The sequence below is a fragment of the Lepisosteus oculatus genome, chromosome 10, assembly GCF_040954835.1.
Source record: "Lepisosteus oculatus isolate fLepOcu1 chromosome 10, fLepOcu1.hap2, whole genome shotgun sequence".
Taxonomy (NCBI): Eukaryota; Metazoa; Chordata; class Actinopteri; order Semionotiformes; family Lepisosteidae; genus Lepisosteus; species Lepisosteus oculatus.
Window position 1 is genome coordinate 42,182,225 of NC_090705.1, and position 24,585 is coordinate 42,206,809.

The 24,585-nt window shown below is 37.9% G+C and overlaps 1 protein-coding gene across 7 annotated transcripts in view; it reads right to left on the bottom strand.

The window, feature by feature from the left end:
- Positions 1-24,585, bottom strand: part of cpne4a (copine IVa) — a 101,361-nt gene that overhangs the window by 35,699 nt on the left and 41,077 nt on the right. For 5 of the 7 annotated variants that reach the window (XM_006635529.3, XM_069195240.1, XM_069195241.1 and 2 more), the window contains 5 exons: positions 10,633-10,812; positions 9,551-9,622; positions 7,457-7,531; positions 4,344-4,427; positions 2,616-2,705 (listed from right to left, as the gene is read on the bottom strand). In XM_006635529.3, the coding sequence (XP_006635592.1) occupies positions 2,616-2,705; positions 4,344-4,427; positions 7,457-7,531; positions 9,551-9,622; positions 10,633-10,812 (501 nt within the window). Of the gene's footprint in view, positions 1-2,615; positions 2,706-4,343; positions 4,428-7,456; positions 7,532-9,550; positions 9,623-10,632; positions 10,813-13,477; positions 13,567-14,189; positions 14,306-24,585 lie in introns of those variants that run through there. The other 2 variants (XM_015357034.2, XM_015357035.2) reach the window with 2 other exon arrangements.

The following is a 24,585-nucleotide window of genomic DNA, read 5'->3' on the forward strand; positions in this document are numbered from 1 at the left end:
AAATGTATGTGATCGACCATCAATCCATTATCTGGGTGAGAGAGATTTAAGCCAGGAACTAGTCCAGAATTAAAGTGCAAAAGGCAGTACAGAGAACACACATACACACCCACTGAACAGGACACCAGTCTATTGCACAGCCACTGAGAAAGAAACAAATTTTATAAACCTATTCAACCTAGCCAGCACACTGAACCGGTTCAAAAGCCTTTCCTTCAGATACTGCTGTTGTGCATACATAATATATAAAAGATCATTAAAGCTAAATGACCCAGTAGCCTCAGACACTATCCACAATAACATAGAACAGTGCACTGCCCGGAGAATTACTGGAGATTGATCTGAAGAAAACAATTCCTGACCTGATACTCTGCTAATGGTATCATGAAACACATCAGCCTTCCTGGGGATTGCTTTGTTGAATAGCTATTGAGCAGCGAGGAAAAAAAGAGACGTTTCCAAATGTGACAAGCATGCTGCACGTTCTGTGGTAGAAGCGGAGGAAAAAATCACACCTGAAAGAATTCGGACAATGTGAAATATACCATGAATATCTCCATCCTCACATTGGGGTGTACGACTGGATTAAGGAAAGGGTACTTCTGATGAGAGCAGTAAGACAGTGGGGATAATAAAACCTAAAAGAATCTATATTTAAGCCAATTTCATCAGCCGTTTTCAAAATTGTGCTTAAAGATGATGAATAAACGAGAAGGGCATGAAGTAAGATTTTTCTTTCCAGGGAGCATTTAAACTACACATTTCCATGCAACTGACTGTTGCACAACACGCAAATACATCCACCCTTAAACAAAGATCTGACGCAATAGATCCCAACTCAGCGTCCGACACCTGCGGCCATGTCGTCGACCCCATTTCCTGCTGAAAGGGCCACCTGCTGTACGATGGAAAAACTAAAAGTCATTTAGAAGACCTTTGTGGAGCATTTTAAAGATTCAGATACAACAGTAGCGTAAGCAGCCTGCCAGTTCATTGCTAATAATTGCATTGCTGAAGACGTTGCCATCTGTGGAATCTGTATCTCAACAGTGTTTCTTACATAACACTGACTAAGACAATATGAACTTAACTCAAACGTTTAAGAAAATTAAAGCTTTCTGAACCGTTTACTATTCATTTCCACACAGCTGAAGGAAGGCATTTGCCAGAAGTTTCCTGTAATAAATGGTTTTCCTCAATCATTTAAACCCTTTGTGTATATCACAGAAATGTATTCAGTGATAAGAGATTTTTTTGCTCATAGACTTCAACAAGTCAAAACGCATTTAGTTCAGTTCAGTGCCTCTGAACACTGCCTTCCTTTTTACTTTACGCTTGTCATTGCTGTATTTCCTTGTGATACAGCTGATCATGGATAATTACATTGCTTTTGCAATCATGTCAACCTCCTGAGAAGTGTGTCAAGTCAAATTAGATATCCTGCGCTACTCTTGCTTTTAAAATAAAAAGGTCCACACTCAAGCCTCATTAGTCTGGAACTTGTTCGGGTCTCTGCACTGTAAGAGAGTGACAGAAAATGTGTGGCTCACCTCTTGTTGGGACGTTAGTCCAGTACAGGGGTACAGTATTACTCCCACCAGTTCTGGGACACGTATTTTTGCAGTTTGGTGAACTGAGGCAAAGTGGGGGGGTTAAGTATCTCACTTAGGTGTCCATTAACAGTGCTCACTTCAAAAACATTTAACGCCAATCCAGTCCAGAGCACTTGCACTTACCCTGAGATGCCCTTGTTGGTTAAATTGCTGCTGTTTCATTATAACATAATAGATGTGGGAGGACAGAACAAGTTCCCCAGCCATGATGGGGATGCTGGTAGGTTGGGCTCCTGTAGTTTGCAAGCTTTATGTTTCCAACACTGAACAGTATCTGTGCATCGAGCATGCATCGGGCAGGAAAAACTCACAATCATAAGTATTCGTGGTGAATAAAACAGAGGAGTGGGGTAGGAAAAATTCTTTAAGATGAGAACAATTTTATTTTGCAAAAATGCCAGAAATGTTAAATCAAATTTTTCAAGTTTGATTTCAATAGCTCCCTGAAAATGAAATAAGAATACATTCAACTCTTGTTTAAACGAGCACTTTACTGAGTAGTACTCGCTAAATTAGCAATAGATACAGTATACTGGCCTATTTCTACTATGAAATGTTGTGATTATGGGCATTATAAATGCACTGTATCACTATAAAAAAAGACAGCTAGATATTCTATCTTATGTGCAGTTATGATTTTATTCTGTCTTTGCATAATATTTATTAACTAACTTTTCAAACATGAACTGGCAAAGAAGAGATAAGAAGACCCACCCACACGTTAAAAAGAGAGATGGAGGAAACAACAACATCTGCTCTGTGAGAGAAACAGATTTGGATCAAGGCACTCATCGCTTTTCTGTGGTCCAATTACAGAATGTGGTTTCAGATGTATAAAAAGATAAAACTTTTGTTATCAGAGACTGATAGGAGATTGATAGTAAAATTGAAGACAATATTGCAATTTCATGGCACAACAAACAGAACTAATTGAGCTTTGAAAGCGATTGAAAAGTTAGAAATGCATGCAGAAATTTTATATCTGACCTTTAGAGTTCTCACCTTTAGTTTACGGTCATGATCTCCACTGCACAGGGAGTTCAAAGATACTTTGAAGGTTTTCCAAAGCGGATTAAGGTTGTTCATAACAGTCTGCCGAAAAATGAAGCACATTAGACATACAGAAGAAACATCTCTTTAGTTTAGATATTCACTTACCTCACAATGTACTTTCCATAGGCTGCCAAGTGCACAAACATCTTTGCTGGATGCAATGCTTGTATAAAACAGCACCCATCAAACTTTATTTGAACTGTGTGTACTTTCGTGAAGTTGAAAAAAAGAAATTAAAAATTCAGAAAGGACAATTAAAAGTATTATCAGCCTATACCCATGTCTTAAGTAGAGGCCGATGCTCATGTTTCATCCATTGCAACTTGAAGTATTTAAAGTTAGGGGCCTGTCATAAAATAGCAGTGCTCCTCCAGAACAGACAGACGTGACCAGGGCCATTGAACCTGTCACTGACTCATCATGAGGCTTTAATAACCCCGAATGATCAAAGCTGCCGACTTAACGAATACTCAGCTGTTTCTTCCCAAATCACTTCACACCTCTCAGCACTGATTAATTTGTACTTGGAGGGACACAGTTCCTGAAGGATTTCGGTTGAATTTCAAGGCTCTGTTGCTGATTGATAGTACTTCAACTTTACTCATTGTTTTGCTCGCTTGAATTATGACAAAGAAAACAACTCAGATGACTCACTTCTGTGTTTTTAATCCACCCGAATTCTGAATTTCTGGCACTGACCGCTTTCTCATGTCATAATAAGGAAGATAGAACGTCAACGCAAATATCAGGGATATATAAACTATTATTCATAATATGTATTCTTAAGGTAAAATAGAACTTCTTCCAGGTAATTTAAAAGGTATAAAGATTTACTTCAGTGAATGAATACACAATCGTTCAGAGGACTTGCAGTTACAAAAAGCCTGCAAAAATTTCCAGACCTGGAATATTTCATTAAAGACCTAAAAAAGTGTGATGGCCACAGATCCAAAAAATGCACATACTAAAAAAAAACCTGTAAAGATTCTTAACTGATTTGGAAGATTTGATCGTTATCATTTTGGTGGGCTTTGTGCAACAGCCTCCATTACAGGTAAGTGAATTATTTAAAACGAAAAAATCAATTTCAGAACTCATTTTTTAAAAATCCAAGGAAAATGAAAATAACCTGCCAGGAAGACATGTATTGTGGGCTGAATCCACTGAAAAACCAAGGGTTATAAATGCATAGCATAGGATGTCTAAAGGAACAGGATGAAAGGGTCTAAAAATATATCCCAGCATGTTGCTACGACTGTTCAAGAAACATTTTTCTTTTTATTATTCACATTCTGACACTCGGCTGTTTTCAAGACGTCAGCTCATATGCAACTGTATGTTAGACCAGGAGTGAGTCCCCTGTAGGACTGCTGTCTGTACCCATATAAAACCTGCAGCTTGGCATACACAGTAAAATGCACTCTTCGGAGACAGCTGGGAAAGTTTCCTATTTTGTAAAGAGAAACAGGCTTATATCACAGTGGTACTGAATTTAAAATGTTAATATTGTGCATCTAAACCATCTCTTTTAAACTCTCTAATTTTCACTTTTCTCAAGGTGTAAATTAATAATAATATTAATAATAATAAACTGGGAAATGTAAATATCCCTAGGTGACCAACCATCCATGTTCAAAAAGTTATCTGAATAATCCACTACAGTGTCCACAACCTCACCTCAGTTCTGTGTACAAGCTGCTGAGTGGCATCGTCATTTATTCTGAATATTTCCAGAAAGGGATCAGACTTGCTGAAAAAATCCTGGAGAAATAAAAGAAAGCGAGGCATTGCGAATATATAAAACACATTAAGACAGGTGCCAAGAAGTTACTGCAGATGGATAAATATCACCGCGGCTTTGGCTGGTTGATATGGCTCCTGCAGGGCTCTTTTGAATTCTGTATCGTACAATATAACATGTCTTACAATGTTACCACCCAATTATTCAACGTTGTATCTTATACTGACAATAAATTGAATAGGAAAATCTTTACCGAGACATCAAAGAATCAGTTGTGACTGTTGATTTTTTAAATTCTATTAAAATACTCAAAGAAGTACGCAACAGGCACATTGTTTTTGATTCCCGAATCTTGCTCTGAATTTATTCAAATGTCTTCTATTAATAGCAACCACAGATACATTGTATAAAGTGCTAAATTACTCAATCGTTATAGTACTGTACATTGTCTCTCAAAAAAAATCTCAACCTCACACCACAAATTTCTTAATATTTCTTCAGAAATATCACTGATACTGAAGTACAGTATGATATCAATTTGCCTATTCTGTTCATTTGTCTTAACCAGAACCTACTACGCCTTTTGATATGGATGTGATATACAGAGGCTGTCAATGGATCAGTTTATGAACTCTGCCATTTCTCTCTGTTTATATTACTCCGTTGAATTATTCATGTTATTGCTGTGGAATGTACTGTATAATATAAAGTAAGCTTTGCTTCCTAATCACTTCCACACAAGAGCCATGCTTCTTTTGTCACTTACACTTTACGTGACAATTTTATTTGAAATCCATAAGGGATTACCTCTTATTTCTGTGTACACTGAAGTGTAAATCAGACAATACTTATATTGAATAATTGAAAGGTTTCTGCATTACAAATTATCATCAGTGTGTATTATGGGGGTGAAATGCAGTAAAATGAGAACAGGCACATCTAAAGCTGGACTTCTTTCATTTTCAGTCCTGAAAATTCACATTTGCTTTAACGGAAAAGGAACTCAACACAGCAAAATATTTTCCACTGCCTTTTCTTACAACTGCGTGGAGCATGTAGGACAGTAAGTGCAAACAAGGGTGAAAGCAGACTCGTGACAATGCATGATCACAGTCCTTATTCTATCGTTGCATTTAATTAATCATTTAATTAATGTAATTCCATATAATCCAGAAAAGACGGAGATTAATTATGTGATCTGTTGACTCTGTTGAATGAAACAAATTAAATCAAAAGGTATTTTGAAAACATTTGTCCAACTTTGCAAGCAAAACTTAAAATCTTGTTGATCTGTGGACTGCTGGAAATACAGATTGCTTTCTTGCAGATGTACACCAACAGCAGAGGTCTCCCCTTTCACTTAGTGTTCTTAGCTTACTCATAGGCGTTTCTATAATCTGTTATCTTTAGTTCATGAAACGAAGGGTAATGTGCTATAGAAATGTAATAATGGACACCTTACTAGTATAATGCTTACTGATATAGTAGCAACCCTACCTAAAGGAAGAGGAGACACGTTTATTTTGCCACTCTGGCTCAATCTCAGATCCAGATTCAGACTTGAACCTGGCAATGATCCAAATCATGCATCCAACTGAACAACAAAGACTGCACACAGATCAAATGTCCTCAACAGACCATCTCAACCCCCAGACCTCAATCCAGTAAAACAGCTGTGGTCTGAACTCAAGAAGGCAGTGGCTCTGTGGCTCAGGATCTACGCCTGTGGCTGGGAGGCTGCCCGTTCGAATCCCGCGGCCGGCAGAGGAATCCTACTCTGTTGGACCCTGAGAAAGGCCTTTAACCCCAGCTGCTCCAGGGGCGCCGTATAAATGTCTGGCCCTGCGCTCTGACCCCCAGCTTCTGTCTGTGTGTCTCATGGAGAGCAAGCTGGGTATGCGAAAAGACAAATTGCTAATACAAGAAATTGTATATGGCCAATAAAGTGGATCTTATCTTGCTCCTGTTCCATCAGGGATATGAATATCTCTGCATGGCACTATCTAGTGTACATTAACTGTTGGTGCCATACTTCAAGAAAATGTTTATATGGTACAGAACTGTATTTTCTGTTAGTTCTGGATAGCTTTAAGAGAAAGGAATAAAAATTTATTCTAGCAGCTACTTCATTGAAGCTGATTACATTGCATAACATGATATACAGCAGCAATGCCTGCAGAGTAACCTGCAGTTCTTTGAAAGGATGCTGCCATAAAATTACAGTTCAAAACCAGTAATCTAGCAGCTGTTGGTAAATATCATCTTCTCTCCGTGCGTCTCTTTCAAAGTCAGGATACATCGCCTGATAAATGTCAGCAATTTATTACCAATATGAAGCGTCTGCAAACTTTTAGTTTAGGAACCCAGAAAAACACAGATTTTCAGCTATTAGAGATCATTGATATAATCACAGGCTTGCCACGATGCTAATCTCTCTTGCACTGCTTTGCTCTCTGATGATGTATTTGTTCTAGCATAAAATAATACTGTTTTGAATGTATCTTCCTAAAAATCTGCAAAAACTTAATACCTATACTGTAGGTATATTTCAAGAAGTGTCTATCTCAGACCAAACAGAAGACTGAATATTCTCTTCACTGTTCTTCATCATAAAAAATGAGTGATTAAATGATCCATTTAAAGTCCTGTACTTACTCTTCTAGATATCATTACACAACTGAACACCCTCTTACTGAAAAACTGTACAAAGGAAAGTGTTTTCAACCAAAGGACTTTTCAAGAATAGAAAAGGTTTGGAGGAATGAATAAGGCACAAAATGAAAATATGCATGATGTCTCTACGTAAGCAATCATGAGCAGCAATATTTTGAATACAGTATATGTTTAATTTAAAGAATCTTATCTGTTATCGTGTGCTTAATTAAATCTATAGCTACAGAGAATTCAGTTTCCCTAGCCACCCTTTATAAGTGTTTGTGTGATACTTGGGGGTGAAATTTAAAAGGGAGGATTTTTGTATTAAATTATATTTGTAGGCACTTCAGTACAGTTTTTTTTACAGTTATTAAGATGCAGAATAATCTCTTACCTTGTCATCCAATTTCCTTGCACTAAATGAAAGCTCAACATAGTCGTCATTTCCAGATAACTCTTCCGCAATGACCTAAATGAGTAAACAAATAGTTTCATTTTTCAGTCTTTTTTATCACCTTTATGTTTCGTGTCTTGCCCCAGCTGGGTGTTTAGCTGCAGGTTTCTCTAAAAGGATTTGTGATAAAACTGTATCATAGCTCACAGAAAAATCCATTCAAAATGAAGAGAAACAGCAGCAACAACAAAAGACAATCAGAAAAAAACCCTATTGACCCATACCTGAAAACTACATTTGTGAATGTCATGTAGTTCAAGAATTAGTGCACATTAATTTTGTTTCAGCATCAGAAGGCGTCTCCAGATAATAACCTGTAAAACTGAAGTAATATCTCACATAGTCTACCTACAACTGTGAAGTTCTATTAACAGGGGTGCAAAAAACTTTCTTCTCATTTAGTCGCAGACTATATACATCCTTAATCGAGATGCATATCTGATGTGCACAGAACTATTAGGGAATTGTTGCTTCTGTGCAAAGTATCATGTAATATCTGAACAGGTAATTATATTGGAGCTGTGGACTCTTGATTTTAAGGTTACAGATAAGAGCAAGCCATAGCGCATTTGAATCTAAAGAAGGAATCCACTCATCTTCGGCTCAAAGCATGTTAAAGAGACTGACATATTCCATTAATAATGATTGATCCGATTGAGCACTGCCTCAGCAAGAAAGCAGTACTTCAAGATCAGCCAGCAGAGTCTACATGAGCCAGCGTGTCAGATGTCTTGAAAGATGAGGGAGTTCTGCCTGTTTGAAAGTGATTCCAGCTATCACATTTTATGACTCATTAACTATTGCTGCACTAAACCATATTCAATTCAATACATATGTCTGCAATCCCATTAGAATTCTGTTTTTTATTAAGCATCATACCTTGTGCTTTATGCCCAATTCTACATTTCTTATCAATGCTAAGATTCTCTTTTGAAATATCAACAGCAGCACAAAAAGGAGGCACAGAAAATGGTCAGTTGCTTCTATGGTTGTTTATCACAGGGACCAAACTTGTGAGAATGTGCTGAAAGTCATTCATGGTCCGATCACTCAAGAGAACAACCAACGCTAAATCCTGCATATCTGACTTGGAGCTCTTCTCACAAAATGCATCCTCTCTGCACTTTAATTTGCATTTTCAAATGACATCTTCAACTCTCGCCGTATGCAAAGTCTTTTCACAACATCTTAAAATAAGCATTACATTTCCAAGCACCTGTGAGCAAGTCCTTCTGCCCACAAAACCCAAACACAGGTTCTGGGGCTCCCTCCCCTTTAGGAGTCTCACAAGGGGTGCAAAGCACATACAGCCTGCCGCTGGCACTTCAATCTGTGATTAGATTGGTACCTTAATATTTTTAGTGGAGATGATAAGAGCCATATACCTCATATTTGTTAGGTATACGTTTCTATTTGTTGCTTTAATCAAAAGCATAATTGAATATTCTGAAAAAGGAAGGACTAAGTAATATACTCCTGTTATTTACATATATTTGTGTTGTATTTTTACATAACGCCTACTTCTCTTTCCGAACTATAAACCATTTCAACCAGCTGGCAGCTCACCTGCATTCTTTGCGATGAGAATGTTTCCTCTGCACGTCAGGCTCATTGTAATGCATAAGACAGGAAAACGGTCTGGAGAGCTGAATATTAGCAAGCTGATTTTTTTTTCACTAAAATTGTTTTCTGTAGAAGTTTGCATGATTATGCAAATAGCCAGGGATTGTCATTAGCATTCCCGGTTGCCCAAAATATGACTATGAAATGTAGCATGCATTCATAAACATTGCTCAAAGGACATTTTTTTACATTTGTCTAATATAGCCGTGCTTAAATAATGAATAGAGAATCGATATAATAATGGGATTATGCATTTCAACTATGATTATAATCTACAGCAATAAAAACTAAAATATTTCTGTTATTTAAGAATGTGGAATAAGATCTCCAAGGACATGCAGTTATTTCTGCATGTGTCTGTTGTTTGATATGTCCCAATGAGAAAAAACTCTGAACAAACAGTGGCCTTACCGTTATTGAAGATTTCCCTGCTGTGTTTCCATGTTTAAGCAATGATTTTGAAAGTTTTCTCTGGGACACAATCTGTTAAGAGAAAAGACCAAGCAATAAGTATTTGACATTGCTTTTTCCCCAGTGTAATTTTTGAAGTGCTGTAGGAGAAGGTTACAAAATTAAGAGGTTCCAGAATAATAAATGCTACAATTTCAACAGAAAATGAAATGGAAACATATTTCTATTCTGTATGTATATTTTACACTTTCTTCCACATTATTTGAATCAGAAAACTAGGACTTTCTCTGAAATAAATGCAAATATTAATACTTTATCTAATTAAAAATCATTTCCATTCCACTATTTATTATCTCCTTATTTAGTTATTTTAGTTTGGATCGACTGTAACCCTAATAAAACACATATGAATCCTAGTTAATTGAATTAGAAACAAATTAAATTAAATAGTAAATGTATTCATTCAAACAATATGACCAGCCTGAATGAATTTTGAATGGCAAACAACAAATACGAAGAAGCAGATTTGTTTTTCTAATTTGCAGAGAGTTTGTCTTGGATAATTAAAGCATAAATAAAGCATTAGTTTCGCAAAACAAAATTAAAAATTATTCTGAACAATGTCAGTATCCCAGCTGTTTAATCTAAGCATACAACACCTTAGAAAAGGTTTAAAAATGATAAACTCAGAGATTAAAAAGGAATTTGAGGATCAGAATAATTAGCAAGAGTAAGAAGAGTAACTGTGGTGGTGCCTTCCGTGATGAAAATCCTTTGTCTGGTTTTGACAGAGGAAAGAAACATTCAACAGTTCAATACAGAAAGCACACACTGAAAAAAAAAAAATAAAGCAGAATTATATTTATTAATACTACTTTAAAATACTCATTTTAATGTAGTATTGAATTAAGATGTCTATTCCTTTTTAATGAGTTAATGAATGTAGTTAGGCAATTTTCCCCTTTAGCAATTACGACAGTTTGCTTTAAAAGAAACCTCACAAATCCCCACAGGTATTATCAGATAGGAGCCTTCTTTGACACTACAGTTTTTCAAATCGTGAAACTTAAAACAATACCTACTTGGCCAAGGGTACATTCCATTCCACCCAGGAAGTCGGCATCTTTCAGGCCGTTGTGGTTACTGCTGATATCATAAACTTCAAATCGCAGTCGCTGAACTTCTTCAAAGTAAAAATCCACAGTAAACACTTTGGAGAAGATTGGACTTATAGAGCTTCTGATTATCTCTGTTCTGTCAACCTGTTAAACAATTAGAGAAATAAATACCTGCCAGTCTGAGGAACAGGAAGACAAGAAATATTTGAAATCAAAGGAGGCGTGTTTCTCTAGCATTAACAACCATGGCTAAACCCCAGTCTCTGTGGTAGAAAAGTCCATCCTTATCCTGGCCTTAAGTATCACTGCACCTAAATTGGCTTCCTTCAGTCGAGGACTCTGTTAGATCTTTATTTCAGATTACTGGTTTGAGGTGCCATTGTCTTTTAGAATTTTCCCACAGTTGCGATGATAATGATGGTGTTGCTGCCTCATACAAGGTAGTCTGCAGAACCCTCAATGGAAACAACAGCCAAAAGCACAAAGTTTATCATACAATAAATGAAATATGCACTTGTACCCCAGGAGTGCACTGAGGTTTAAAACAGGACAATATACTAAAGTAGATATAGGCCATTCTGATCCTAAAGAACCACAGTCCTGTCCGTCTTCTTGTTCACCTCAAGTGATCCGCTTGTGTATACTTGTAACACACATGGGTTCTGCTCAATTTAGTAAATTTGTTGATTCAATTAAGTCAGGAATGGCCAGTTGTGTTTCTCCGGGGGCTACAGGATGTTGGTATTGACATTTCAATTAATCTCTAAACTACTTTCTAAAGCTCTAAATTGCACCACTCACTTGCATAAGTGGTCACAGTGACATTGTTCCAAGACTCGCGTGTCGAATTTGATCGCTCAAAGGTGACATACAAGGCCTGCTGGAGTGTGACAGAGCTAAACCTGCAGCAAAGGTTTCTTCTGGCAAGGCAATGGAGTGATCCCCCCTCTACACATCAAGACACCAAGACGAAACAAATGTCTTGAAACAGACTTTAACAGATCCATCCGTTTACCTAAATATTCAGAAGACAGATCGCTGGTATGTGATACCATGTCAGTTATGAAATGTTGAATTTAGTCCGTAAGCTTTACCATATACAGTATGTGCATTGGTAATTCATTTCTGCTTTTCCCTGTTAAACAAAACATGTTCCTGTGGATACAACAGTTAGAATGTGATTCTGATGATTTCAGATGGCAGCAGTAAAACCCAAAGGAGAAGGGCTAACATCTGTTCTCCTTCTAGAAATAACTCAACACAAGCATTCCACTTTTATAGAAAATCACTCTGATTGCTGAGTAACAGGGATGTCTCTCTATTGATTGGAGGGTTACAGGTTCAACTTATAATTTAAAACATTCTAATGCATTTTAGCATTTAATTTTTGCAACCATTGTTTTAATAACATTAGCATAAGTAGAGCCCTTTGCCAACCCGCAGCTGAATTTGGCTCCATGTATCTAACTCTATATTAGGCTTAGCACTGTTTGAAGTGACAGGCAATCACACCTGATGCCATCAGAAAATAACAGAATTCAAGCTGTAACAACAGCGCACAGATGGCAAACAAGATACTATATTTGTCATGATATTTTCTTGCCATGGGGTATCTATAATTACAATAACACTGACTACTGTTTCGAGGTGCATTTATTCTTCCCTACAAAGACATAAATTCTTTTAAGCATACAAGATGACCTAAACCAACAGCTCCTACATGCATGAATGTTGTTTTCTGATATGTTGAAAATCCTATTAATGTCAAATTATTTTTGAAAAAACATAGATTGAGCTTTGTTAAAATTTACTCTGGATTTATTAGGATCCTGCTGAAACTAAATCACTGTACTGAAAGTTGTGAACAAACACCTTGCTCTTTAAACAGCATTATATCATCTCAGTATCTGAGACTGTATTCTGCAATTTTTCATTACTCTATAATGTACATCACTGAGACCTGAAATTACAAAACATTAAGATATTAAGTTTTTTAATTTAAAAGTATTTTTTGGTAGGTTACTTCAAAAGGGGAATTGTACTACTGCATTGTAGTTCTGGAGTTCTCACTACATGAGAGAACACTTAAGGTGTGTGATGGAAAGTAATAGAACATTGTGCATATGAGGTTAGAAAAAAAAAGAAATGCAAAACTGTCCCTGTGTACTAATTGTTTTTAAAAGCCTTTGTTACTTAAATATTTTATGAAAGGTATAACATCCCTGTAAAAAGAGGTATCTTGGTAAAAAAAAAACACATGTGTATACACAATATAGCCAATCCAATAAAATTTAAGGCTAGTTTGTAGTCCGCCTCTCTATATTCAAGCGACACCGTGTTGATTGTTTTGAGAGCCGCTTGCACGAACCAAGAAGGAATGGATTACTGTCATTTCCGATGCCAACAGCTGGTTTAGCTACCACTGTGTAACTCACACGCTGTTTGTTATAAACATCGTATTTTCTGCTTCATAAACGCTATACACGTATAAATGAAAACCTCACACAGGATAATACAGGGACAGGAGGGTCTCGTCAAACCGTCCCTGTTAAAGAACCGCTTGCCACGTAATCAGAAAAACGATTCCCCCCGACACACATGAACCGCATCCGCATATTTCCCCGGATATCAGTGCAAGAGCCTCTCACGGTCGATACCGGTCGAAACCTCTGACTGGCTCAGAAACTGCTTTCAAATGGAGGTAGAGAGGTGCATTATATCGGGTGCAGCCAGTTCAGCGGTCTCCCCGTGAGAATTTGAAGAATGCGGCTGGCCTTAAATGAGATGACCCCGACTCTTGGGAACTCACCTGGGCTCCCCACACCTGCTCTGCTGCACCTCCTAATATGTTTCTTCGCCACGCACGCCCAAAGACGTGCTACTGCGTCATCCCCGAAAATATTATCTCAGTAGCTTTAAAACCTTTAGGTTCTAACTGTTCCAAAAGGATTCTCCACAGTCTTAGATGTAGAAAACCTCAGCTGATCACATATGAACACCTGCTTACAGTATTTAAAAATAAATACAAACCCTGATCTGAGTGAACACGTACTGTATCTGGAATACATTGCTATTTGAGTATGAGTTCTTGACATGGTAAGCAAGGAGCACAGAAAACAGTTACACATGTCTGTTGCCAAACTGCAAAGGTCTAAAGTTACAAATTCACCACGTGTTGAAATAGAAATATAAACAACTTGTCTATTTCAGAGCAACGCACATTACAATATTTTGTACTTTTCCTCATGTCCAAAAAATGTTATCTTTTGTGGTTGCCATTACACCCCCAGTAGGCTAGACCAGGATGATCTGGGTATACCTAATTCCACGCACACACTGGGTATCCTTTCACAGTTACGAAATACACTGCAAATTCCCCCCAAAGTATTCAAGGCTATTTCTACTGCATGTCAGAACTCAAGAGGAATTAATTTCCTACCAGATGACCTGCAATCAGCCTGTCCTGAATAATAATGAAAAGAGTAAAGAAATGTAAAGAAAGAGCCTGTAAGTGGTCTTACCATGATCCCCAGTGGACAGTAATTCAGTTCTCAGAAACATCCTGCAGCTTGGTACAGTTTCACACAGTCCAGCAGCCTCTTCTGGCTGGGGTCCAGCACTAACTTCACTTGCAGAGCTACTGTATGAGAAGCCCCTCTCAGGACACACTGCTTGCCAGTAGACTGTGATAATCCTACGCACACACTAGTGCCCCTTATACTGTACACAAGCACTCGTAAAACACAATACATAAATATATAACATAAATGAATTTCATACAGGGCACAGGCACAATAGTTTGGCACCACAAATCTTCCTTGTAAATAGGTCACTCGCTGACCTAGATACATAAAGTAATGTGATTTGTCTATTTGCTCTTTCTTTATGCAGTAGGATGTTTTCTGTCCCCTGTAAATTACTACATACTCATTTTAAAATAAGTGTTGCAGTGACCTGGAGAAAAAATTGCAAGAGCTGTTGAAATATCAAGTAAGGAGCTCATAGTACTCTCACACAACCCTTTTACCTACAAGGATTACTAAGACAGAAGGTCACAGAAACCTAGAGTCACCACTGGGTACATCGCATACAGTAACTGCAGAGATTTGTCTTTGCTTTATTGATGAACTTTGAATCCCAACAGTTTTTATTATTTAGGTACTAAAGTGCATCAAACCAGCAACCTACAATATCACTATAATAAAATATTTAGAATTTTTGTTACAAACATTTCTACAGATATATCAAAGTATAAAATTATAAAATATAAAAAAGAATGCATGTTTAGTAGCCATATTCTCAAAGGATGCTGTCAAAGTAGTTTACATTAATGCAGTGCAAAATATTTCAGTGGATTTTGCTGATCCAATTGCCTGTTTTTAAAATCGATAAAAATGAATTCAAACAGACCTTTATACACATGAGTATGCTGAAGAGAATACATACAATATTTACAAAACTCAGTGTATAAGCACCCATGTATGCATGTTAGGGAACTATATACAGTATAAATTATCTTAATTTGGGTGCTTTCAAAGGTAAAAGACAACCTGAACAAATTCAACAGAATTTAGATTTGTTTAAGGAAATATCTTCCTCCTCCTCTGTATCCATGAGTCTTGTTGATAATGCTCAACTTTGAATTGCTCAAATGCTAATAGCATTGGCTTAGATAGAATTGACATGCGCATCTTAAAAAACAGTATTTGTAACTGAACACATCTGAGGAAGATATTTTTTCTTTTAAAGGTCTTTATTTCTTACAGAAGTGCTGTCTTACAAATAACCTCTTTTATTGACTGAGTATTTAAGTATTTTCTAGAAAGGTCAGGTACCAAGAAGGAAATGTCAATATGTTAGAAAGACAACTCATCTGAACACTGTCAACTGATTAAAGAACCCAAAATGTTTTCTTTTATTCAGAACATAGAGGCTTGTGTGCTTCAGATTTTCTGAATATGTTAGTGAGAGTGTCTGTAGTTATGGGTGTTTTTAATATACAGTATTCAACATCCAGTTCCAATTTGTAACGTCAGTCCTGCTGTGTGTGGCCCGGAACACTGCAATCAAAACGTTTAGGTGTGCAGCGTCTCCACTCGGCTGATCTTTAATCTCAGTTAGATGTTTTCCTCAAATATCCTGAATGAGAAACAACACCAACATTGATTGCCACAATAATCCAAACTTGCACTTTTACTCCCTATGGGAATCCTTTTCCTCATGAAGGAGCAGAATAAATCCTCTCAATCTGATGGAAAGGCTCCACATGGAAGCATTTCATATTCTATAGTGGAACACACAGTGTTTTCTGGTTGTTGTTTTGTATATTTCTCTTCTGCTACAAATTATACTGTATTAGTAAATGCAATAATAATAATAATAATTGCTTACACTTATACAGCACTTTTCTGGACACTCCACTCAAAGCGCTTTACAGGTAATGGGGATCCCCTCTACCACCACCAATGTGCAGCCCCACCTGGATGATGTGATGGCAGCCATAGTGCACCAGTACACTCCCCACACACCAGCTCTCAGTGGGGAGGAGAGCAGAGTGATGTAGCCAATTCCTAGAGGGGGATTATTAGGAGGCCATGATTGGTAAGGGCCAATGGGGGAAATGACAAGGACGCCGGGGTTACACCCCTACTCTTTTCGAGAAACACCCTGGGATTTTTAATGACCACAGAGAGTCAGGACCTCGGTTTTACGTCTCATCTAAAGGACGGTGCTTTTTTACGGTATAGTTTCCCCGTCACTATAGTGGGGCATTAGGACCCACACAGACTGCAGGGTGAGCGCCCCCTGCTGGCCCCACTAACACCTCTTCCAGCAACAACCTGAGCTTCTCCCAGGAGTCTCCCCTCCAGGTACTGACCAGGCTCACACCTGCTGAGCTTCAGTGGGCTTCCAGCTGTGAGTTGCAGGGTGATATGGCTGCAGCCATATGTAGTAAATGTAGAGCAAAACATTCAGAGATAACAGATTCCTAGAAGTAATAAGTGATTATAGAGATCTTGTTTTTTTCTGAACGGTTTAGGTTTGTAATGGATATTAGTTCTCATCCTGTGAAAAAATCAGAAATAAGGAGTGCATTTATCTTTTGGATTCAACACACATTACTATTGTGAATACTATGAATATCTATTGACATATATTAAAATGGGATTAGATTGTTTAGCCTGAACAGGGTATCAAGAGTAAAAACCACATAATCCTACTCTATACCGCAGAAGAAGCATGGGCTGCCACCAGCTGTGAATATTTTATTGAGCAGAATACCTGTGAACTAAAGTCACATGAAAGATACCTGCAAGAACTGCGAACGCAAACCAACACCGCTAAGTATTCTCCGAGAGAAACAAAGAGAAACACAAGCCCAGCTCACGTGCAGGGGAGAATTCAGTATGTCTGACGACAGGCATGACAGGAATACCAGACACCTCACCATCTCCACACTCTGTTATGCATTCAAAAAAAGAGTCAAAGGCTGTCTTCAAAATTCTGTCGACCAGCTGTGTGCATCTCTGCAGGAAGCCCAGGACAGATTGTCAGGGGAAGCTTAATAGAAAGTGGTAAATCACACGCTTAGGAGCTGCAAGGCAGTAATTAAGGCAAAAGAGGACTTCTTCCATTGGATATGACAGAGGCTGTCATTAAAGCACATGTTAAAAAATACCAGTTTCCCCCATGGTTCCCACTGAAGAAATTCCAGAGCAATTGGTGGAAAATGAAAGACCATAATAATAGTAATAATAATACTTCAAACTGAAAGTTGACTTCAATTTTCTTCATACAGTAAACAACATCATTTTCCAAATTAATGTTACAGATGTGACAGGAAAAATATTTTCTGTCATATATATACCCGAGTACCGCCAGCACTTACTCGTACTCAGCGTATTTTAACCATATTGGCAGCAATTTAAAACTGATTAAGGGACTCCTAGAGACTGTTCCATCCTTATAAAGTCTGGCATTTTAACATAATCTACTCACGAGGGAACCGAATGCGTTTGTGGGCAAATTTCTTTAATGTGAACTATCGAAATGGGTCATTATAAAGCTTACCCAGCAATTCTGGGCAAATGGCTCAGACACTGTTGAGCTTCCCTTGTGAACAAACAATTCTAGTTCTCTAGGTCTATAAATCACAATTACAGGACATCCAAACAGTTGAAACCCATCGTCTGTTGCTTGATTACCAATTAGACATTTTTATGCTTAATCTTACTGAAATGGTAATGATATATTTATTTCATTTGCACTCTTTAAAAATGATTATAAACTAAGAATCCTTCCTAATTTCTTCAATATATTCTCTCTCTGCATCTAAATTCTCTCCCTTGTCCTTTTCACCAAATAGCTTATAAATGTTAAATTATACTTAAGTGTTTGTGTCATTTTCTCAAATCAAATCAATGCCAATGATTATTTATTTTAGTCACAAAAATGTAATTGCAGTCTTTTCCTAATGGAAAACTGAGCAACACAAGGCTTGGTGTTCTCCAGTTTTGCTGTGTCGCTGTGGTAACACAGCCCACTTAATGACAGAAAAATGAAAAGGCAACTTCTTATTAAGGTCAAACTTTCACTGGTTGTCAGCTGTTACTTGTAGCAGAATGCAGCTGGTGACAGTGCACAACTGTGCCACATAGTCTTCTGAGCTCATTTGTACAGACTGGAATGTCTTAGATCACCTGGTAAATGCCCTGTTAACTACAGTAAATGTCTCACTGAATTCCAGCACTGCATGTGCAAAAGGCAGAACCACAGCATGAAACCAGGAGTTCACACAATACGAAAAGTCTCTGAAAATGAACCTAGTTTTCATCTCCCTGGTATTGAACTGGTAGGTGAATATTTCCCACTCAATAAAGCGGCTGTTTGGTAGCAATCATCCAGCTATCTTGCCTTTATTATTTTTACAATTCATTACAGAATGACAATTCATTCTATTTCATTATTGTCTTGTTATTTAGACAGTACCTTTTGGCTTTAGTTGGACTATTAGTTGCAGAACTAAATGGGCCATTTAACATGTACAGTACTGGCTGACTTTAAAAAAAGTGTGTATATATGGTTTGAGTGTTTAAAAATGTGGTTTTGCAGGTCTAATGTGCACTGCTTATTTAATTACCCCACAGCCAATGTAAGACAGAGTAATTGAAGCAGTTAATGATTGTTCGTTTTCATCACCACTTTTTAAATAATGATGGAAGTGTCTCTTCTATCCCCCTAATAGTGTGATTATATTCGTTTAAGGTATTTCAAAAGCCTGCTTGCCTTAATTACCAAATCAAAGTAAGCACAGGGCATCGTTGGACTAATTAATGCTTCAGCCCTTGACAATGCTGAGATGTGGACAACTTTCTTCAATAAAAGGTTGAAAAGGCTACCTCTCTGTCCATTGCTTGAGAAAGAAAGCTGTGAATCGTGCTTGGCTCAGAGAATGGACTTTAATGTGTACAGCACAGTATACATGGAGATGAATATTTAAAGAGGAGGACCAAAATGCTGCCACTCAAACAATTATTAATTTCATTTAGGAATTTTGTGTAATTTGTTTTGTGAAACATTTTATTCACAATATCATTTATCACGAAATCCATTTTAGTAACAAGTGTAGTAAGATTCAGAAAAGTTACACCAGCATCCTTAAGTATTGTAAACAGTGATGAGAGATTAAACCAAATTTCAAGGTACAGTGTAAACTTAAGAGTTCAGGATCTCTTAGAAACGCTGTAGCCTGCTATCTTCAATCTAGGCAAGGCAAATTTCTTTATAGAAAGCTATTAATCTCACTGTCTCGGCTCTCTAAAAGAGCTTTTCCTGAGTCATAGTCATTTTTTAAAATATTTTTACAGATATAGCCTTATAAAAATTGTGAGATTAATTTTTTTTAGGAAACCTCCGTTCTGAGAATCAAACCCAAAGAGCCTGTTTTAGGAAATCAGGGCAGATATCTCTTTCGTTATATGATCAGTCTTAATTGTGCTAGCCATCACTTAATATATAATAGAAACAATGGATCTTTCAGCTCATGTGCAAAATAGTACAATGCATATGTAAAAATACTAAAACTTTCATGAACAATGAAATCACTAAGCTGATTATAGGTGAGAGCAGCCACATAATTCCATTTTTGATTTCCATGAGGGGTCTCTTCAACCTTTTGTGCATGAAGGTCAGTCCCACTGTGACATTTTTCAGATTCTTCAGCCTTTTGCCTCACTGCAATAAAACATGAGAGCATAACTGATCTCTGAATATCATTTGCTTTGATAGTAGAGAGCCAGTGTGGCAAGGGTAGATTGCGCCTGTGAGCTTCTGCTCTCATTGTAAAGAAGTGCCTCATTTCTAATGGAGTTTATAATGAGGGGTGAGAACAACCAAGCTCAATCAGATTCAGCCGTCAGTAATGAACAATCACTCCTGACATCCATTCCTCTCCCAGATGCTATAAATTTCTACGAGATCCCTGTCTCTCTCTGTTGCACGTCTCTTTTATCTCACCTCCACCCCACCTCCACCTCTGCTGCTGCCCCTCGGTCACCCTGCAGGGGGGTCCTGGCCTCCTTGTCCTCTGACCGGGTTCAGCCACAGTTTCACTTCATAATCCCTTCATGGCGCTTTCACCTTGGTGTTGTCATTCCTAGTGAACTCCTAAATGTGCCGCATCTCCTTGTCCTTCCCCCTAGTGTCCTTATCAACTCTAAATGCAGACTCCTCTCCATTTTCACTTGTGCCTCTCTGGTTCTCATTTAAAGCTGATTCTGTCAACAGGTGTGAATGCAGACTGCGCTTGAGTTTGTCCTGGTTTCTATAGCATTCAGCTGAAAGGGCAAGACTGCCCGCTAAGTCACACGCTAACCCAACCCAGGGCTGCCCCCTAGTGACACTGATACTCATTGATCAATGAATGTACATAGAAATAAACAGGATATACTGGAGCAACAGGGCTAAAATCACCTTCTCAAGGACATGCGAAGGTCTCAAACGAGAGAGAGGGCCTTCTGACCCATCTTGCCCCTGTAGTAGTTACCGGTTAATTGGACCCAGGATCTTGTCCGGCCGCTTGTTCAAGGAAACCAGTGTCTCCGTTTCAGAAACATGGCTGCGGTCCTCACTCCCGCAGCCCTTTGTAAGAGTGATGGCCTCCTGTTTCCCGTTCTAAATGTACTTTTCCTTCCTTTCCACCTGTATCCTCGCGTTCACGTTTCACTGCTGATTCTGAAGCCCACTGGACCGTCAGGGCCATTCCGGACATCAAATAAAGTCCCCTCGCAGTCTTCTATGTTAAGGTCTAGAACGGGTTCGTTCTTTTAGCCTGTCAGTGCAGGATATTGATTTATATATATACATTCATTTATCAATTTGTCCACAGAGGGGAATTGACCCTACAACCCTGGAGTAGGAGTACGGAGTCTTAAACCGTACTCTCGTTGCCCCATAACACTTCAGAATGCCAGAGTTAAATCTCCCCCTACTCCCATGTGCTCAAGGCTGAACAGATTGAATTTGAATAATCTTCTCAGTGTTATCCAGAATATCACCGGGCAGTTTTTGAGGCGTTTTTGTTTTGACAAAATCCTTAACCTGTTTAAGTTTGTTCTTTTTTACTTGTTAGCTTGCTGTGACAGAGACTTTTTTTCTGAAAAAACTCATAAAAGCGATAAAAACATACAAAAAATTTAGTGTGATCACCCCTTTGGTAAAACTGAATGAAAGATTACAAAGCAGTCAAATTTGCATTTCTATTTTTGTCATGTTTATTTAAAGTAATATGCATTAAGTATGGCTGCCAACATAAAGATCTAATTTTGAATAAACAAAAGATGTGCATTAATGCATTTTGTGCACTACCCAGTGAAATGCATTAGCTTTTAAGACTGCAGAGGAATCAGCGATAATTTGCACACCCATAGGCTGATATTCACCTATAATCTTTCGGTGTCCCTGTAAGAAGTCATATATAAATCTATAAACTAATGCAGGTATCAAATATTCAGAGACATCTTATATAACCTGACCTATACCGATATGGATTTCTGGTCAGTAATTACTCCTTTCACCAGTGGTGTCAACCGTTCTCTACTTGGTGCTAGGAATTTGAATTGACATCTTCATTTTGCCAAATCTTTTTCTCTGTTGTTCTTGTATTTTGGAAAGTCCACATTTAAAACCTTCACTTATTCGCGTTTGTTAAGAATTTTACCTAATTCCTTTGAAAAAAATATTTAAGAAGACAACTCTACTCGTATTCTGGGATAAATTGTTTTGAAGAAGCTGTGTATTTCAATCACATCAAGCCTCTGATCATGAAACACTAGAGTTACTGTACTCAGGGATGTATTTCCAAAACAATTTCTATTGCATAATTTAAATATTAATGTCCAATATTGATTCATCTTTTTTTTTCTTTTTTAATTGCATTCCTGTGTAGATCTGGGCCTTTTTATGCTGTTGAATCGATCGTATTCGCTAAAATAATTTTAAGATGCTCTCTGGGTGTGAGGTCAGTTCAGCAGTGAATGAATATCTCATATGACTGACGGAGGCTGAGACCCTTAACAATTTCCTTACTGTGCTGCGTGTTTGAGATGAAAACTCACTTGGTAATTGTACTCTACTAGTATGCAATGAATACCTATGAGTCCAACTTCCTCTCTGATACAGAACGTATCAGTGTGCAATCTGAATGAATGTCCTTCAGTTTGCGTAAAACATCAGATTTAAAAATACAGAACATTTCTTTAAGTTTTAGGGCAGTTTTAGTGTATTACACCAACAATGTCCAGGAAAGAAATGGAAAGGATGGCCTGGGGTCTATCGGTGCTCAGAGCAAGTGATTACCATGGCTACAGTCATGTGGTTCGTCAGCCATTCTAAATGAATTTGGCCTTCAGAAAACTCCAATGTGGGACTTGCAAAAACGTCTCAGGTTGAATATGAAAATTCAAAATTTAGAGTAATGAGAGACTTCAGCGGAGAGGTATATTCCACCTACTCAAAAGTAAAACAGAAGTGGCAGGTTGTGAAATGTGGGAAACTGCAGTTCCTGTACTTTACTTTGTTTTCACGCGGAATCCCAGCAGCCTGCATCGAAGGGAGCAATGGAACGGACATTTCAAATAAACGGAAAACGGACAATGAATAATTCCAGGCTGGACACGTGTCACATGTTCCGGTCAAGCCTGTTTAGCTAGATAGCCGGCACACAAATTAAAGGTTTTCCACAAAGTCAAGATCAATTAGGGAGATATAGGATGATGCTTTTGATTACTTAAATATAAGAAGAAAATAAAATGTTTCTGCACACAAATAACTCTTCATGGACATAGGAATTAAGTCATATGTATGCTGGTGGGGAATACATCTGTTTCCAAAGAGTTCCTGACGGACTCTTGTCTCTGGGATTCTAGTGACGTGTGGTCTTTGCAATAGAGGAACCAGACATCATCCGTTTTGCTGTAGCTGTTGCACAAGTTAGAAGAGGAAACCCACAGGTGGGTGTTTTAGTGTCTTTGGTGGTTAGGCAGAGACCTGTATGGCTCAAGAGACACGAAAGACAAATACATCTTTTTTTCCTACTCAGTCATTGCTTACTTCTCTGTCGATCTCTACTGAAATGTTCACACTGGTTCCGAACACCATTTTGTGTTTGTTTTATCGTCACTTCTAAGGCTTCTTATTTTTACATTTCAAAGCACACTTCGAGTTGCAGAACCTCACTGCCTGAATTTGCATTAACAAGCTGTAATAACGTAAATCTGCTTCTTAGAGGGAACAGTGCTTACAAGAAAATTAGACACTGAGAACAGCAGATTCTACACTTGTAATTACATGGTGCATGGTAATCAAGAATGATAATTAAGTTTCTGGCATAAGAGACCAATCTTCAGCTTCAAATATATGTTGCAAGTCAATGCCTGACAAAACAGGAGACTGTACAGCAATTTGGATTAGGATCACACAGTACAGGAATGCCTGAAGGAAAAGTCCAAATGAAAATGAACAGCACTTCTCCTCAGCGCATTTGTAGCACAGCATGTTCGTTAAAAGCTGCTTGCTACAAAGTATTTTCTCCATAGTGATATGCCTGTGATTGTGGTAGTTACTTTAGGGGGCTGCTTTTCCAGATTTCTACCTACAAAGCAGGACTGCTGTGCATTGGATTGCAGGAAGAATTTAGCTAGTAGGACAATGCTCTGGCTTGGACAATGTTTGAGACTAATGAGAAACAACACAGGAGTGAGGCTCCTGTTTCACTGCATGTTTCTCTGTAACACGGTAGTCTATGTGCACTGCCATATACTGTACTGCTTTGTAAAAACAAGAGAAAATGACAAACACCTATAGCTCATCCTACACACACTACACCTAGACAGAGCTTTGCTGCGAACGCATTTTTAAATCATGAGTTCCCATACCTGTAACAAAATGCAGAAAACGAATTCAATATTTCTTTTCAGAATTCAATATTGTGGTTAACTGTGGTAAACCCTATGGGGCCCATCATTTCAAGAAGATCAATGACTAGTGAAAAGCAGGCTTTTTTTTCTGTATTTGGTTCTTTCAGAGCATAATGAGAGATGCTCAAGAGGGTTTCCTGATGTGGTGAAACTATTATAGTTTCTGTCTCTATGTAGGAACCTTGTTAAAAATGACCAGTTCTAAAATCAATATTCACAATTGCCATTTGTAGCAACTATACGCCCACACAAAAGAACCTGAAAGGTATTCCTTGTAAACAGATATGTATGAATTGCTGGATACTGTAAATGAATGATAATATTCACTGCTGCCCTCACCAAGACACGCCTCCAAAAATGAATCCACAGGTGGCTGAATATTTATTACCTCTGAAAGAGGCAAATGGATGTCTCTACAACTGGTGGAATACATCAATATTAA